The 19609-nt window shown below is 42.0% G+C and overlaps 1 protein-coding gene across 1 annotated transcript in view; it reads right to left on the bottom strand.

Annotated features, from left to right (window-relative positions):
• The window catches only part of slc36a4 (solute carrier family 36 member 4), a gene marked incomplete at its 3' end in the record, with an annotated part of 230883 nt that overhangs the window by 153885 nt on the left and 57389 nt on the right, over positions 1 to 19609 (bottom strand). Inside the window, exon 9 of the mRNA XM_080006768.1 lies at positions 16953 to 17122. Coding sequence (XP_079862894.1) covers positions 16953 to 17122 — 170 coding nt within the window. The remainder of the gene's footprint in view (positions 1 to 16952; positions 17123 to 19609) is intronic.

Raw genomic sequence — 19609 nt, 5'->3', positions numbered from 1 at the left:
TGTGTGTGTGTGTGGGTGTGTTTGTGTATACAGTATGAGCCACTTGGAGAGGACAGCTGGAGCATGACAGAGCACAGGCAGATCACTCATTGGGGCATGGCTGAGCCATGCAAGAACCGTGACAGGATCACTCGGATCTTGGCTGTAATTATATCCCCCTCGATGATGTAATTTCGCGCCTGCGCCTGGTAACGCCCCCAAGCTGTATTATGTGGAAAAGCAGTTGCAATGCTTTATCTCTCCACTGGGTGGATCAGTGGTTCAAAGCCTAAAGCAACTCGCGTACACTCAATACACTCAATATGTACATTTCAGATTTTAAAGAACGAATGCTTTGAAAGAATGAATGAATCTGTGTTTTTATTATTTGTAGACGTATTTCATTGAATGAAACTAATGAAAATACTGTGTGTAATAGTGTATAACAGGTGTTATAATTTACCAAAAATAAATGTGAAATATTGCAACAAATTTAATCGCAATACTAAATGTATCGCAAAACTCGCCATATTGTACGTTTTCGCGCAGCAGTAACGTTTTCATCGTTCTAAAGACTTTTGGAAGAACAGTCCCTTTCATTGTGTCCGCTCTGCAAGCATTACTGTAGGGACGCTCGCAGTTCTTAGAAGCATCTTTGAGCAACTCATTCAGCTCCTGCTCCAGGACAGGGACTGAACCTTCAGTGATGGATGTGCCGGTGATGGGACAAATAATAAAATTAAAATTGTATTTTTATTGTCTATGTATTTATTAAATTTTATGAAGTGAATTGAATGAAACAGAAAATCTCAAAGTTTTAAATTATATCTTGTAAATCTAATATGAGCGAAGATTCAGCAACTGGATGGCTTATTTCTCACCTCAAATTTGTTCAGAAACAAATTTCAGTGGCTTGATAAGGTGAAATAAAGTTACGGAGCAAACACAACACGGATTAGTGCTGAAACTCCGCTGGATGACATCTCATTTACGTCACCAGTGCCAGGTGCTCGGGGAGCTCCCCAGGTCCTAGTGCCCCTCTGAAAGACCCCTCATGTGCGAAAAAAACGTTGCGTAGTATGATGAGGTCCCAGATGATATATATTCTGACATATATATATATATATATATATATATATATATATATATATATATATATATATATATATATTCCCACTCATATATATATATATATATATATATATATATATATATATATATATATATATATATATATATATATATATATATATATATATATATATAGTATATAAATACATGTGTATACATACTGTATATATGTATATAAATATGTATATATTTGTATGTGTAACATCTTAAGATATATATATATATATTTAGTATATATTTATACATGTATATACATATATACATACACACACACACACACACACACAGTATATATAAAATAGTAGTGTGCCATTCTCATCTGGTTCCATACTGTGCTTGTATAAAATTAACACAAAACTTTCAGAAAAACATTCCTCTGTGTTCTCTGTGATGATTGAATGAGCTTGAGACAATAAATGACATGAAAACAACAACAAAAAGCAGGGTAAGCATTGAGGTGAGAATGTACATAATAGCAGTGTAAGCTTTCGAAGATAAGGTAATTCATGTATTTGAGTTGCCAAATTTCCTCAAATATAAACAGTTACTCAAATAAAAACCGGGCCTCTAATAAATGCCGGGGGTGTGGTCAAAACAAACAAATAAAGGCCTAATGAGATTAAGACCAGGGTAAGGGGAAAGTCCAAGGATGAACTACTGATACCCGTCACACAGCATGTGTACAGTATGTGGGTTAAGCGTAATGTACATTTTCGCTGCTTGACTGTAAATTGATAAATTCATGAATACAATCATGCTATCTTCAACCCCTTGTTGTTTTCAACGAGAGGTGAACCTTAGTCTGAGAATTGGAGCAGGGTTTTTTTGTCCTACAGTGTAGAGTGTGCGCACCTTATAAGTTATTACTACTACTCTATGGAAATACTTAATTGAAGTATATTATTAGTATCTATCGATCCCTGTCGCTTTTCATAACGACAACTAATGCACACACACAAGTGTAATTGACCATCTGTACATTATGACTATTGATTGTATGAGACAATTTTATCTGTACTGCTGCATCACACTTTAATGTTTATCACATGTTTTACCTATTGCTTCCTACCTTCTGTTGTTTTTTTTATATAATAATTTGTATCATAGCCTTCCAGTCGACAACTTTTACACAAGGATACAGTACTTGTCTGTAATAACCGCAGTACACATTTTTGAGTGACTCTGAAGCAGACTGCAGACAGGGTCTTGGGCCATGTCTTAATCGCCAGTCATTGTCAGTCACTCAACAGGTCTGTAAACCCCAACACCTAATCCATACATATGCAAACACAGACCCATTGATGAAAATTTCCACACTCAAATGGAGCAATCCACCCTTTCTCACTGAGAGGTGAAAATTCCGCTCTGTAGAGGGGGAATCAAATATCCAGTTTACTATCATATTTAATAGTTGGCAACTAATCCATGAAGTAAACTTTGAAGTTTAAACTGTATCAACAGCAAAACCACCTCAGGCAGCAAAACCACCTCAGGCAGCTGGGGAAATTCCGGGTCTGGGGAGGATCCTCAAGTCCTTCTACTGTGGAGCAGTGGAGAGCATCCTGACAGGCAACATCACTGCCTGGTTTGGGAACTGTACTGCCCAGGACAGGCGGGCCCTGCAGAGGGTGGTGCGTTCAGCTGAACGTACCACTGGAACTACCCTCCCCCCCTTGCAGGAGCTATACACCAGGAGGTTTAGTAGCAGAGCCCGTAGGATCATGAAGGATCCTCATCACCCCAACAACGGACTGTTTCAGCAGCTGCGGTCAGGCAAGCGCCTCCGCAGTCATGCAGCGAGAACAGAGAGACTGAGACGGAGTTTTTTCCCGCAAGCCATTAGAACTGTCAACGCTGACCTCACCAGGGGTCCTAACTGAGCCATGCACTAGGCTCCACTACCTACTGTACTGTATGTAGCATACTGTACCGCATACTGTGTCACTGTTCAGGGTTGTTCATGATGCCGTATTGCTGCGCCGTACTGTTGTATACTGTGCTGTATTATCCCAAACACTACCTCACACTATTCACATTCACATGCCACTTTAATTCACATGCCACTTTAAATGCACATATCTGTATATACATAGACATATTCCTTCTATCTATTCCATTTTATTTCAATTTATTTTTATTGTATTTTATTCTATATATTTTTATCTTATTCTATAAGTATTCCACTTACTGTATTACGTTTTAGGAGTCAGTTAGTCGGTCTATTAGAAAGGAATTTTCTACTTTTTATTTTATTTTTTATTTTTTCCTAGGACATATTGTGTGCTATCACCGGGTGCGTTGCATTACATTTCACTGCATATATGTATGAAAGTATGTATATGTATGTGACAAATAAAAAATCTTGAATCTTGAATCTTGAAAACAATGTATATAAAACAATCTGAGTGCTCAGAAGAACCCATATACTGTTTAGTCTCTTTAACGTTTGTACAAATTATAATTATATCCCTGATGTTGATTTTATTCGATCGACTTCTATTGATTGATTTCTCACATTTTATTGTGCCATTGCTGTTATTTGGAATTCGGAAAATCAGTCTATTAGAATGGGGGGGTAAAGGGTGGTGATGTTGGGCCGTTTCTCTGACTCAAATGCAGAAATTTGTTGTGATATTTCACAATTATTTTAAGTTACATAACAATTAGATACTTCAAAAACCCTCATTTTGAAATCAAAAGGCCGAATATTAAACCCTATAAATCTACACACTTGGCCACCTAAAAAAAAGGCTGGTAAAACTTTTAATCTAGTCACTTTAATTTATCAAGTATTGCATACCTGTTTTGCCTTACCTCATAGTACCTTAGTAGTATATTGCAGTGTTTGTCTTACAACACAGTGTCTATTTTTCCATTCAGTAGGACACTGCATTGTTGTGACCCACAGATATTTAAGATGTGCACTATCACGTTGACTCATTGACATTATTGTCTGCATTTTATTTTGTCTTTATTTTAGATAAATACTTTTATATTACTTGTACTTCACTATTTCTTTCTATTTTCGATTTCAAATTTTAGTTAAAAAATAACTGTTTGAATACTCTTTAAATTCTGTTTTTAAATACTGTTTTATTTTAATCAATACTATGCCCTTATCTTACATATTTTGTGAAGTTGATTTGGCTCTGAGACGAAGAATGTCATTACTGGTAATGATGCTTGCATTGTTATCAAGTATTTGACAATAAACTTGAAACTATAATTACAAAAACCTAGTTGCAGTGATCTCATTACAAAGCTATTAAACTTTGTCATTTTAAAAATGTCAATTAAAAAACAGCTCCCATTTTTAAATTGAACAGCTGTGCAACTTGTAGATTAAAATAAATCATTAATCAAGGTTCAAGATTCCCATTCATATGACAAAAAACAATTGAACTTTGAAAGATGATCCCTGGTCAGGGTTCCAAGGACAATATCTCAGGTAATGAGTCAGGGTTAGGGGTGAAAATCTGAAATCTCTCCCTTGAATGTGATGGGTTTTTTTTTAAGTTACCGACATTTCATGGTGACACACTGCAATTGAAAAAATGGGCGTGTTTACAGTCTAAATGAAACACGCCCTGTCAGGACACATGAGAAGGAAGGCGAATAGCATCCAGCTGGGAAGTGCATGGTGGTTGGCTGGAAACTGGCTGTAACTTTGCTGCAATTTAGTTGTCAGCGGCCTGGAAGAGGCTACTTCACTTCGGTTGCGAACGCTAGTGTAGTAAATACTGACACTGCGGGAACGAGACTGAGACAGAGAACGGTGATGCGCGATGAGATGCTTGACGCTGAGACGCCGCGGTATTGTAAGCAGCGTACAGTACAGACTGGTCAGAGACCTGGTCATAAGTCTGAACAGGTGAACAGTTAAACAGGTAGGTTGTTAATATATATATATATATATATAAAGTCAGGAATATATATATATATAAAATATACATACATATACATACATATATAAATATACATACATATATACATATACACACACATTTATATATATGTATCACAAGTTCCGTGTTGTATTTACTCCTTAACTTTTATTGATTTCACCTTACCAGTGCACTAAAATTTGTTTCTGAACAAATTTGAGACGAGAAATAATCGATCCAGTTGCTGAATCTTCACTCATATTAGATAAACAACATATAATTTAAAAGCTTGTTCCCACTTTCACAAAGCATAAGCTTTCATTCAATGAACATTGTAAAATGAAATAAATACATCAACAATAAAAAAACTATTTTTATTTATTTTATCTGTCATGGTTTTTTTATTACCGCTAAGTGTATGTGGGCTGGTCCGCACCCAGAGCGATGCAACACAACCGGGCGAATCAGTCCAAGGGGCCGTGGTCTTAGGTCTGAACCCATCACCGGCACTCACATCACTGAAGGTTTCTCTTGTGCTGTTTAGTCCCTGTTCTGGGGGTAGGAGCAAAATAAGTTGCTAATAACTGAGTTTTAAGAACTACGATCGTTCCTACAATAGTTCCTGCAGTGCAGACACTATAAAAGGGAAGGTTCCTCCAAAAAGTCCTTAGAACTATGCAAAAGTTCCTGTGGTGCAGAAAATACACGATATGGCCAGTTTTGCCATACATTCAGTGTTGTGATTACATTTGTTGCCATATTTCACATTTATCTTATGTTAATTAAAACACCTGTTACACACGGTTACGCATAGTGTCTTCATTAGTTTCATTCAATTAAGTATATCTAGAGTAAAAAAAAAAAACGCAGATTCTTTCATTCCTTCAAACCAATCCTTCTTTAAAATCAGAGATGTATATATTGATTCTATTAGCTGGACAGAACATATGCTCAATTCCAAAATTTTTCATTTAACAAACGCAAGATCATCCTGTTGCTTTACGATTTAAACTACTGCTTCCCCAGGTAGACAGATAAAGCATTGTAACTGCTTTTCTGCAAGTGCAGCTTGGGGGCTTTCCCAGGCGCCATCGAGGGGGATATAATTACAGGCAAGATCCGAGCAAAGACCCGACAGGGACTCTGCATGGGTCAGCCATGCCCCAATCACGGATCTGCCTGGCTCCTGTCATGTTCCAGCTGCCCTCTCGAAATGGCTCCTACTGTATATACTTACTCTAGTGTAATTGCTACCGTATTGGGCTCACTAATTAGCATAGTGCTACTCCCTGTCAACTTATATTTATAGATGTGTACACATATTGTATTTTTATTTTAATTCATCTTTTTATCTCTTTCTTGACTTCAACATCTGAATTTCCCCTGAGGATTAATACAGTGTTATCTTAGTTTTGTAACATCTCCCTGTCTTGCATGTCCAGGATGGCCATGAGTTTGTCCCACATCCTCCTACAAGATCCTCCTCCCCAGAGTCCAGGGTGACATAGAGGACAGAACTAGTTTCCTTTATAAGCTTGTTCAGCCTCTTTGCACTTACAGCCTTGATGCTGCTGCCCCAGCACACTGCACTGGCCATTACTTGCAAAAGATGTTTACCAGAGTCCTGCGCACTTAAAACGACTGCAGCCTCCTCACAAAATAATGTCGGCCCTGGCCGTGCTTGTAAAGTGCTTCTACATAACCAGTCAAGTCCAGTTTGTTGTCTAAATGTACCCAAAGACACTTAGATACTAGTTCTAAACCACGTCCTCTACACCCTCTCCCTGGATGGAGACAGGGGGCTGTACTCCATTTAGGCCCACCACCATCTGCTTTGTCTTACTGATATTGAGCTTGCGCCCCTCAACAGAACTGTACACTAGTCCTCTCCTCTCCTCTCGTCCTTAACTGATACATCCTAACAATAGCAGAGTCACCAGAGAATGTGTGTATGTGACCATGTTGCGTCTGAAGTCAGAAAAAGAAAAGTATAGAGCAGCGTTTTCCAAATTCTGGACCACGGCCCACGGTACTGTAAGTGGGCCGCGAGAGGTCATTTAAATTAAATAAATAAAAACTTTTTAATTTTCAACTTTGTTATTAAGTTTGAAATTACCAATATTCCAATATTTTAAATAAGAAATATTAAAACAAAGCCATGGGATTTCAATTACGTGTTATTCTTAATTTACCTATTTTTGATCCGGATCATATCTTATATCTTGTCATTAACGTTTATTATAGTCGTTGTGATTAAAGGTTTGGGTGGGCCGCAGAAGATTTTCAGATTTTCAAATTGTGCCATGGCATTCTAAAGTTTGGGAATGGCTTGTATAGATAGTAAATTAAGATTAGACAGAGAGAGGTATAGACTTGTTTTTAAATATATTCCCCCTTTCGATAACAATCAAACTGAATTGAATGAAGTCAAACCGAAACAATTCAGTAATTGGATTTTCAGTTGACTATTTCCTTGTGGTTTTTAATTTGTTCCCCTTATGGAGAATATGGGTCGACATTTGTAAAATGGGGAATTTTGTTAGGTACACCGTGGCAGATGAGGGGGCGTGGTTAAGTAAGCCATGATCTGCGGGTTACAGTGCGGGCTTCGTCTGGCACTGGCCGAACTATTCCGACTCAGACGATCAGTCCGCTGGCGCTGATTGGTCGGAGTCGGCTGGGAGAATTTTCTTTTGTGTTGTTTGCCTTGCAATGAGGTGCGCGCGTGGTGCAGTATCCGAGAGCCTACAGAGCAGATCGCGAGCCTGACCCTAATGTACACACAAACTCTGATTAATCGTTTAAATTCCCATTCGAACAGCAAGCCTTTTTGTTGGATTATTTAATTCTTAAAAAGACCCCGCCGGTTTGGCACATTACTGCCAGCTGTCAGCATGAGACAGAGGAGTATGCTATTGGAAGATTCTTGTCTTGAGGCCTTAATGTTCTCTGACACCTGGATCACTGCCACTGCCGTGGTGAATAAATGTCAACCCAGTGTTATTTTCTGTACAAATAAGGAAAAACTAAAAAGTAGAAATGCCATTCCTTCCTTACATTGTCTTTATTATAGTCATAAAGGCCATTAAATCCATAAATGTTGCCACAACATTAAAACAGACCAGAAAGACCTCAGGTTCTACTGATAGGAGACTAAGAACATCTGGATACAGTAGCAGGGAACAAGAGCACGTGCACAGCATCGGACACATTTTCCAGTGGGTTGTGGGTAATCTGAAGACGATGGTGTGTGACATGCTTTTGAAGCAACTTTGCTAACTATTCACCCATACACTAAAGTGCAATGCTCTGATTCAGATGTACATTAAAAATTCAAATGCAATTGTTGGCTGCACTGTTTTTTTACAATGGAGGTATTCGTTAATAAAAAGGCTGTTGGGAAAAGCTATTGGGGGTAAAAACTGGCAAACTCTATATGGGGCAATTTTAATAGCTCAGATCGATCTCTTGTCTCGTGTCTGGGGGAGAAGACGACACCCTTCACGAGGCCTCTCCTGTGAGTAGTGAGAAATGGTGCAAGACCAACTCACGAAACTAATGTCGCCAAAGAATCATCAGCTGGCAGACCAAGGTACAAGCCAAGGCCAAAACCAAGGCAGAGAACATCCTCTTTAGGACGGGCGGACACCCCCACCGTCGAAAACCAAGGTCTGTCGGTGCACCAACTCAATGTCGAGGGCCTTACCATCGCCAAACTCGAAGTCATCAGGCATCTCGCCGATTCCAACAAAGTGGCAGCGGTCCTCCTGCAAGAGACACACTGGGCGTCAGATGAAAACCTCAAGCTTCCTGGGTTCTCCCTCGCTGGATCCATCCACAGCAAGAAGCATGGAATGGCAACCTTCGTCCGAGATGGTTTGAGCTGGGCGGCCACCAGCCAATCTCCACCTGGCTGCAACATCAAGTGGCTGGTCACTAAAATCCAAGAAACATCTGTCGTGAATGTATATAAGCCCCCACCAACAGCGCTGACTGCATCATCACTTCCATCCGTGACTGTTCCTGCCATCTATGCAGGTGACTTCAACTGCCAACATACGGATTGGGGTTACCAACACACATCACAGGATGGAGAAGCACTGAGTGAGTGGCCCTCTAACGCTGAGGCACTACTGCTGTACGACCCAAAGGAGCCCCCAAGCTTCTGCTCTGCACGTTGGAACTCTTAGACCAACCCAGATCTGGCCTTCGTCATATGCCGCAGTAACGACCTGAAACCGGAGAGACGTGTCTTGGACAGGTTCCCTCGCTCACACCACCGGCCATCCATCATCAAAGTACCATCCCTAGTACAGCCGGTAGCTGGCAAACCGGTCAGGAGATGGAACTTCAGGAAGGCGAACTGGCAGTCGTTTACGGTGGAAATAGAAAGAAGAACTGCTGGTCTCATGGACCCAGAAGCAGAAGATGTGGATGCTGCATACAGTGCCTACTGTGAAGTCCTCCTAAGGGCAGCAAAGCACAACATCCCACGTGGCTACAATAAAAACTATATCCCGGGCTGGGATGAGGAGTGCAACTGCCTGCTGCGCCAACACCAGCAGGCGAGCTCCAGGGAAGAAATCGACGCAACAGCAACAACCCTACTGCAGAAGCTGGATGACACCCGAAGGGCTAGGTGGACGGAAGTAGCGGAATCCATCGACTTCACGCACTCCAGCCGGAAGGCGTGGCAGACCATCAACTTGCTCTCAGGGAGAAAAACAACACCTCGTAGGTGTCCAGTGACTGCAGATGCTATTGCTTCCCAGCTCCTGAAAAATGGTCGCTTCCCTGATGCGGACAAAAACTTTGCACGACTGACATCGTGTGAGGTATCATCCCTCTCCAGAGCAGCCAGCGCTGATGCTAATCTCTCAGGAGACTTCACAGCAGCCGAGCTAAAGGCAGCAATCAAAAAACTGAAGCTGGGCAAATCACCAGGTTGAGACAATATCCACCCAGAGTTTGTCATGCACCAAAGTGAAAGAACATCTCAATGGCTACGCACATTCTTCTCATCATGCTTCCGGAGGTCCAAGCTCCCAAAGACCTGGCGCCGTGCTTCCGTCATAGCCTTGCCAAAGCCGAACAAACGCGCCGAAGACCCGAAGTCCTACAGGCCCATATCCCTGCTCTGTGTCCCATACAAGATTCTGGAGGGGCTGATCCACAGCCGCATTGAGCCAGTGGTGGACCCTCAACTCCCAACCGAACAAGCCGGCTTCCGCAGAGGCAGGTCATCGGTGGACCAGGTAACGCTACTCACCCAGGACATCGAGAACAGCTTCCAAGATAATGAGAAAGCTGGAGTAGTATTCCTGGACCTGACAGCCCCTTATGACACCATGTGGCACCGTGGACTACACCTGAAACTGTTGAGAACAATCCCGGACCGGCACATGGTGAGATTTATCATGGAGATGCTATCTAACCATAGCTTCATCCTACAAACCAGCGATGGCCAGACCAGCAGGCTCAGAAGGCTGAAGAACGGTGTCCCGCAAGGCTCTGTCCTCTCACCAATGTTATTTAACATCTATATTCACGACCTGCCAGACACAACATCCAAGAAGTACGGCTATGCGGACGACCTGGCCATCATGCTTCGATGCCCAACATGGGAGACTATGGAAGAAGGCCTCAACCGAGACATGGGCATCCTGGCAGACTACCTCCAGAAGTGGCACCTTCAGCTCAGCATGGGCAAAACAGTGTCTGCAGCTTACCACCTCTACAACCGGGAGGCCAGAAGGGAACTGGACGTGCATGTTGGCAACATCCGCCTAGAGTTCCAGCAAGCCCCCAAGTACCTCGGCGTATGCTTGGACCGGACGCTGTCCTACAAGCAGCACCTGGATGAAGTGAAGGCCAAGATAACCGCAAGGGTCTCGCTTACTTGCCGCCTTGCAGGCTCGACTTGGGGAGCTTCCCCCCAGACCCTACGCATATCCACGCAAGCCCTGGTCCTACCCGTAGCGGAATACTGTGCCCCTGCCTGGAGCAGAAGTCCACATGCGAACAAGGTGGATACTGTCATCAACAGCGCCCTCCGGATAGTAACTGGTTGTCTGAAACCCACCCCTGTGTCCTACCTGCCAGTCCTAGCTGGTATCGCCCCACCCAGTCTCCGACGGGAAGCAGCTACCCTCGCCCTGGCAAGAAAAGCCCAGAAGAACGACTGGCACATCCTGCACAAACCCACAACAACACCGGCACCACCATGCAGGCTCAAGTCTCGTCATCCCTACAACAAGGCAGCACAAGAGATGCTACAGTCGATCCCTGATGACTTGTCCAAGGACGCCTGGCTGGCAGCATCCTGGAGACAATCGTGGGAGACAGCTGCGCCCTCCCGCATCCAACAATACATCCGGGACCCAGGAGGAGGTGTAAAAGGAGAAGACATGCCACGCCACCTATGGACCTCGCTGAACCACCTGCGTACTGGCGTCGGACGCTTCAAGTCATCTCTAAAGAAGTGGGGCCTATCCGACAGTGCGTCATGCGAGTGCGGCGAACCTAAACAGACTGCCGAGCACATAATCACCAGCTGCCCCCTATACAGCCAACCCTCAGAAGCTGGCCTTTTTGACCTAGGACTGGAGACGAGAGCGTGGCTACATGACACTGAGCTGGCCATCTGATGATATACGAAAGAGAGAGAGAGAGAGAGAGATCTCTTGTCACCCTGAGAGTAGTCACTGTATCAAGTGGCTACGATAGATCAGCCCAGTGAGGCTCTGTGCCTGTTTTGTGTTGTGCCAGGCCGCTTCTGAGCAGAGATTAGCTGTACTCTAGCAACCGGGGCGCATCGTGGAAGCTATTGGGGATGATTAGAAGAGTTCAACGTGTTTTAATGACATGGGCAGAATTCTATCCTGTTGACAACAGGGGCCCTAATTATAAAAACAGGCGAAACATTGACATGCAGATTAATTAAAAAAAAGGCCGCTATTAGGCAGCAAGCATAGGGAGGTGGGGATGGGGCTAGCAGATCTAGACAAAAAGCACAATGGGGGAGCCAGGATGAAAACATTTAATAGCTGCTCAATGAACTGAGTAATAGAGATAGGCAGAAAAAGCGATCTAATACCGTGAGTTGTTTAACACAATAGCTCTGAATGGCTGCTTTTGGCAAAGAAGAGGCACATTGTACAACATAAGAGCTGTGAATGAGACAGATGGAATATGCAAAGGGGGGCGGAAGACTAGCGGTGGGGCGGGATCCGTGGGAAAACAGCATGATTAAGAGAATAAGGCAATGAGTATGTGAGTTGTTCAGCAGCACAGGAGTCAGCATGTCCCAAATGTAGGATGAGCTGCCCCATTTTATATCGCATGACGACGGGCAAAAAATAATGCATTGATGAATGCCATTACGTCAGAAGGAAATGGCCATCTTCCAGCACCCATCATTACCGCATTGTGGGAAAATTGGGTGGTGGCTTCACACATGCATGGAGCTGTGTTTTTCCAGGGCTATAGGACTCCATCCCCACTCCAAGTTATGTTGGGAGCCTGGCACATATGATCCATGTACTATATGTGTACACAGGTTATGCAGCGGAAAGGGAAAAAAAGGGCAATAAATGCTTGTGATTGGTAGCTATAGTAGAAGGGCGGTTTATAGGCTGCTCTTCGCTAAAGTGGGGCAGGGAGTAGACATGGGGTGGGTTACGACCACGGGGTCTAAAGACATAAAATCCCTTTGGCCTCCGGTAACATGTCCGCTCATCTTGCAGTCCCCTAAGCTACAGTACATACTGGCCCAGAGTCATGGCCAGTTTTGTCTAATTTTCCCCCTCGCGTGAGAGAGATAGAGGAATTCATGCCTCACCCTTGGAAAATACAAAGCGCCCTTGTATTGTTTTTTTGAGTCACTTTTAAGGGGGTAGCAAGCACCCTTACAAAAACTGGATAGGTACTTGCTTGAAGATCAAAGAGAAAGAACATCAAGCCAGCAGCACGTTTTCTTGTGTTTGTGTACGTCTGTGAGAAAGCATACGTGCGCAAATTTGTTGCCGATTAAGTCAAGTGCCAGTGAGTGTGTGTGCTTGTGTATGCATGTGTGTCTGCGTTGCACTCCATTCCGCTAAATTGCGTTTTTGCACACATTCAGTAATGAAATCTGCAGAGTCATCAATCACAGGGAAAAACTCCCCAGTGTTTGCTCCACAGCTTAATTGCATTTGCGCCAGTTGATTAACCGAATTACTGCCAAACAACTTTGACAATTAAAGTGGCACTACTTCTATCCCTCACCTGGACACGGCTCACTGTGACTTTGTTGACGCTGTGCGTGGCAACGCACATCCGGCAGGTGTTTATGATTAGAACAGCGGGAAATAAAGGACGGTGAAAATGTACTACTCGTCTCAGATTGACTCTTTAAAACACGGTCGTCCGTACTCACAAAGCGATTGGGTGGCCTTTGCGGCCGCAAAACCAGCGCAAATAACAGTTGAAGCGAGCGTCTAATTCACAAAGTATCCACAAACAGTGAAGGGCATCACTAACTGTGCTGCCACACAAATAGCATATTGGTGCACCGGTGCGATTTGCGCATATTTGAAATGAGATATTATGCATGCATTTGGTGCAAAATTGGCCCCTTTTTATGCAAATTAGCCTTGTTGAAAATAAGAGTCCCATTCACAAACACTGGCACTGACCACACGCAGTTACAGTAATACTATTACCGTCTCTAGAGACCTGGTAGTAACAACGCAAGACCAAAAAATAAAGGCAAAAAAAGGCTCTGCTGCGTGATCGTCTTCAGAGAGCTGGTGCAACTAAAACACATTTATAAGGGATGTCAGGCCCAGACTTACCAGTGATCAGTAAATAATATTTTGACATTTTATTATTATTATTAATATAATTATCATTATGTTACGTCATCTGTAGGTATTGGGAGTGCAGCAGTCCGCAGTGGTTTTCAAACTGCACTCCAAAAGCCACTTGTTGAAACTGTGAATCAGTTTTTGTACAAATATGGCATTAGAAATGTTGACAAAAGCGGTTCTATAATTTCAATTAAACCAAAAAGATATCGAAAAACAACTAAAAGTTATAGGGAATAGTGATAAAGTGGTCAAAACTTGCACTGAACCACAGATGGCCTTGAATCAGCAGGACTATGGACAGCTTCACAGGCCGCAGCCTCTCCCGTGTAGCGGCCCGGAAATTTTGTAGAGCAAAATATATCAAATCAACTGTCATAATTTCTATGTTGTAATAATAAGATTCAGTGAGAAATATAATTTCTTAAGTATAAAATAAATAAATAAATAGTAATATTTATATCTATATTCACACATATACACACTGACTTTAAAGAACGATATGATATCTATATTATATAGATAAAGATTATATATCTATAGATTATAAATAGATTATATATAAATGATAGATTTACCAATACTATTTACATTTTTTAAAGTCAGAGCACATAACCCTAAAAATACAAAGTAAAAAAAAAATAATAATAATATTTTTCGAACCATGGGTCCGAAAAAAGTAAGTGCTGAGAAGTTGAAGTGGATGATGTCCATTGACTTAAAGCGCAAAATAATAGAAAAACATGAGTGAGGTGTGCGTGTGATGGAATTGGAGAGGCAGTACGAGCATAGTACTTTACGATATGTACCATACTGAAGCAGAAGGAGATGATAAAGGGTATTACTCCAGCCAAGGACATTAAAATAATGTCTAAGCTGCGGACCGCTGTCCATGAAAAGATGGAGAATCTGCTGTTGGTGTGGTTGACGGAGAAGCAGCTCGCAGGAGATAGCATGACGGAGGTTATCATCTGGCAAAAATGATCTACACATTCTCTTTTATTGTGTTTTATTATGTTTTTATACAATATTTGTTATTTATAAATACATTTTTCTTATTTAAAAACACGTAACAAAAAAAATTGGGGTGGTTTTTTGGGGGCTGGAACGGATTAATGGCATTTCAATTAATTTCAATGGGGAAAATTTGATTTGCTATAAGAGCAAATTAAATTACGAGCTCTGTCACGGAACGAATTAAACTCGTGAGTCAAAGTATCACTGTATATATATATACACATATATATATATACACACACATATATATATATATATATATATATATGTGTATATATATATATATATACACACACACACATCTATATATATATATATATATATATATATATATATACACACACACACATATATATATATATATATATATATATATATATACACATATATATATATACACACACACACATATATATATATATATATATATATATATATATATATATATATATACACACACACACATATATATATATATATATATTTATACACACATATACATTTATTTATTCTTTATTTTATTTAATAAAAAATGTTGTGAAATCAGTGTGAAATATATCATAATTTCTATATAATCCATGTGGAGCGCTCTCCATGCTCTATGATACAACTATAGTAGGCCATTTAATACTCACAATTCAAAGTTGGCTAAACATTAAGGTATATAAAATAAAATAAAAATATAAAATTATGAAGCTCAGGAGGTAGAGCGGGTCATCTAGTAAGCAGAAGGTTGCCAGTTTGATCCCCGGCTCCTCTTGGTAGTGTGCTGATGTGTCCTTGAGCAAGACACTTAACCCCCTAACTGCTCTCCAGGCGCCTCCATATGGCAGCCCACTGCTCTACGATACGTCGGCTACTAGGATGGGTTAATGCAGAGAAATTGAAAATTTCCCCAATGTGGGACTGATAAGGTGTATAAAAAAAAATTAGTGAGGGTTAAAGAATTGTGGGACCTAAAAACACAGTCATGGTCCAAAAGGTTGAGAACCCCTGATTTAAACCTATATTCAAACAAGAAAACAAGTGCAACACCCAGACTGGGATAAGCCAGGTTTCCCTGTGACATGCCAGCAGTAATACAGCGATTAATATGGTTGTGTCAGTTTCTCTGTGATTCGTGCCGTCTCAGAGGAAAGTCTGCTATAGTTAACCAACTATTTAATAAACGCTTTTGACCAGTGTGGTGAGCCAGCAAATGGACACAATGCACGTCTGCTCCCATTACGGAAACGGATTGGCTTTCGCTCCCTCCCACCAATGACCATCCCTCTGTGAACCTTTACATCCATCAGCGCTGCCCAGACCATTTACTAATGTTTCCGGTCTTGAATTTATTTTCACTGTATAACTAAGGCATTCAAACATAAAGTTACCAACATAATACTTTCCTTTTAGCCCAGCCAGTCAGAGTGGCTTCCCCTACAGTTCATTAGCATGATCCATGCATAACCATAAAGTGTTTTCTTTGTGGCAAAAGGTAATGCTGGGAGCTATGATATAGATCTGCCAGACATAGTCAAACAATTGTGGTTAATGAGGGAATGAGGTCAGTCAGGTTACAGTGTTTTGAGGCTATGCAGGGAGTAAAAAAAAAAAAAAGAAAACTGAATATTCTAACGGACATAGTAGGATAGGCAAAAACTGCTTTCTGTGAATGTCTATAAGACAGATAAAGAGGAACATCTTGTTTCTATATGTGCATAATTTGTGTTATTAGCATTGCAGATTGCAGGACATGAAGGGCATCCCACTTGTGGGTCGATTTGTTGTTTGTTTATACAACCAAGCATCATTGTGCCAAAGTCAGCTTGGCAAAGTCAGCTTCTATAAACAGTGAAGGTGTAAGCACCCAAGCTTAGCTGAAGCCCTTCAAGTGCATTATTCAACAATTATAGGGCTGTAGCATTTGGATGCATCGAGTTTTAAAATGTGCGGTAAACCACCAGCCCTCAATTGGATGCTGCCACTCATTTCACACAAAAAAAATAATACTTGCCCTTTTTGTATACCATTGTCCAGTATTTGTTTTAACTTCTTCTGGTTGGTTGGCCTCTGCCTGACAGAATGCACGTGTCCCCAGCACATTGCTTACCATGCGTCGTGAGGAAGGTTGAGGGTGATGCTGCCTTTGATGTCGTCACCGAAGTGGAGGTAGCCCAAGGTCGCCAAAGCAACATAGAGGATGGTCACAAAACTCATGCCAATGTTGAGGGCCATGGGAAAGCGCTTTGGATCCCTCATTTGGTTCTCTAGCGGCAGGACCTGAAGGGAAATACATTCACACATAGTTACTGAATCATACTTGGAACACCCCCACCTCAGACCACCACTTATTAAGTGGTCAAAAATTTTAACAAGATCTGAAAAATTCTATCCAATCCCATATTAAAATACACATGTATTGTTTGTTATTTTCACTTAACACACACACACACACACACACACACACACACACACACACACACACACACACACACACACACACACACACACACACACACACACACACACACACACACACACACACACACACACACACACACACACACACACACAAACACACACACACACACACACACACACACAAAATTCTGTTGAATATGTCAGCCTTGCTGTCGCACAGCAGTTCGACAGGTACCAGGCACTGAGGTTACCTTCCTGGAATGGTGGCTACATGATCAGTGTCAACATGTCTGGGATACAGAGAAAATTGCCGTTTCTATGGCCAAGGTTTCGTGATTGTGTATTTTTTTCACATATAACAAGTCGGACCAGCTCATCACACCAGTGCTCTGAGGGCATGTGAGTAATCGTACATGTGAAAAACTGTTTTGATGGCACTGCGCCATTGGCATGTTGTTATCCACCTACGTCACGGCCCTGTAATTGTTGAACAGTGCATTTCAAATGCTAAAGGGAGTGTAGCATTCACGCTGGGGTTACCAACACCCTGGGAGCCTGAGGTTATGGCATGAAAGGGGGGGGGGGGCGTGTTCTGTGCAGTCAAACTGCCAAAGCTCTTTGCATTTATTGGACTTTTCTTTTTTGTTTTTTGGTGTTTGGATTCTAAAAATGGATGCAATACAGAGCAAAAGTCATATGGGGTTGAGGACACTGGATATATGGTCGGTGTTATTACAGATCTGCCACAACATTAAAACCACTGACAGGTGAAGTGAATAACATTGATCATCTCGTTACAATGGCACCTGACAAGGGGCGGGCTGTATTAGGCAGCAAGTGAACAGTCAGTTCATGAAGTTGATGTGTTGGAAGCAGGAAAAATGGGCAAGAGTAAGGATCTGAGCGACTTTGACAAGGGCCAAATTGTGATGACTGGGTCAGAGCACCTCCAAAACGGCAGGTGCTGTGGGATGTTCCGAGTATGCAGTGGTAAGTACCTACCAAAAGTGGTCCAAAGAAGGCCAACCAGTGAACGGGTGACAGAGTCATGGGCGCCCAAGGCTCATTGATGCACCCGGGGAGCTAAGGCGAGCCCAACTGGTCCGATCCCACAGAAGAACTGTGGCACAAAGTGCCAAAAACGTTCACTCTGGCTATGATAGAAAGGTTTCAGAACGCACAGTGCATCGCAGCTCACTGTGCATGAGGCTGCGTAGCTGCCGATCGGTCAAAGTGCCCATGCTAACCCTTGTCCACTGCCGATAGTGCCGACAACTGAACTAGACCATGGGGCAATGGAAGGTGGCCGGGTCTGATGAATCACATTTTCTTTTACATCATGTGGATGGCCGGGTGTGTGTGTGTGTGTGTGTGTTGTTCACCTGGGGAAGAGATTTAACCAGGATGCACTATGGGAAGAACGCAAGCCACGGAGCCAGCGGGATGCAATGTTCTGCTGGGAAACCTTGGGTCTTGGCATTCATGTGGATGTTACTTTGACACGTACCACCAACCTAAACATTGTTGCAGACCAACTACACCCATTCATGGCAAAGGTATTCCCCGATGGCAGTGGCCTCTTTCAGTATGATAATGCGCCCTGCCACACTGCAAAAATTGTTCCGGAATGGTTTGAGGAACATGACAAAGAGTTCAAGGTGTTGCCTCCAAATTCCCCAGATCTCAATCAGAACAAGCATCTGTGGTATGTGCTGCAACAACAAGTCCAATCCATGGGCACCCCACCTCGCAACTTCCAGGACTAAAAGGATCTTCTGCTGCTAACGCCTTTGTTCCAGATAGCACAGGACACCTTTAGAGGTCTTGTGACTGGTCAAAACTGTTTTGGCGGCACAAGGAGGACCGCCAAAATATTATGTAGGTGATTTTAATGTTGTGGCTGATCAATGTATATGTGATTTATTTTATGGGACAACACCCAGAAGCCTGGGTTTCCAGAATTAGATATAATTATTGTAGGGCTGTGGTATTATGAGTGATTGAGGTACACCATGGATTATGTTTGACCCTACATTAGTTGAGATCACATTATTGACGCCTATGAAAACAAACACATAGACTTTATTTAGTGAATGAAATTGAAAATCCTATTAAAGGGATTAATTATATAAATCATGTTTTGATCAAGATATGTTGAAAATCGTAGATTCCCTCATCAGTTCCCTACAGAGTAGAGGTAGAAAGGAAGCAGATAAGACACTATGGCCGGTTATTTCTCAAAAAATTGTGATATCAGCACCCTTAAAGTGATACCGATACCAAAAGAGTACTTCATTCGATATCTTTTTTTTCTACAATATCCATCATGTGAATGGAAGCATTCAG

Source organism: Zeus faber (genome assembly GCF_960531495.2).
Source record: "Zeus faber genome assembly, chromosome: 9".
NCBI classification, from domain to species: domain Eukaryota; kingdom Metazoa; phylum Chordata; class Actinopteri; order Zeiformes; family Zeidae; genus Zeus; species Zeus faber.
Note: the sequence above shows the minus strand (reverse complement) of the source record. Positions and strands in the feature narration are given on the sequence as shown.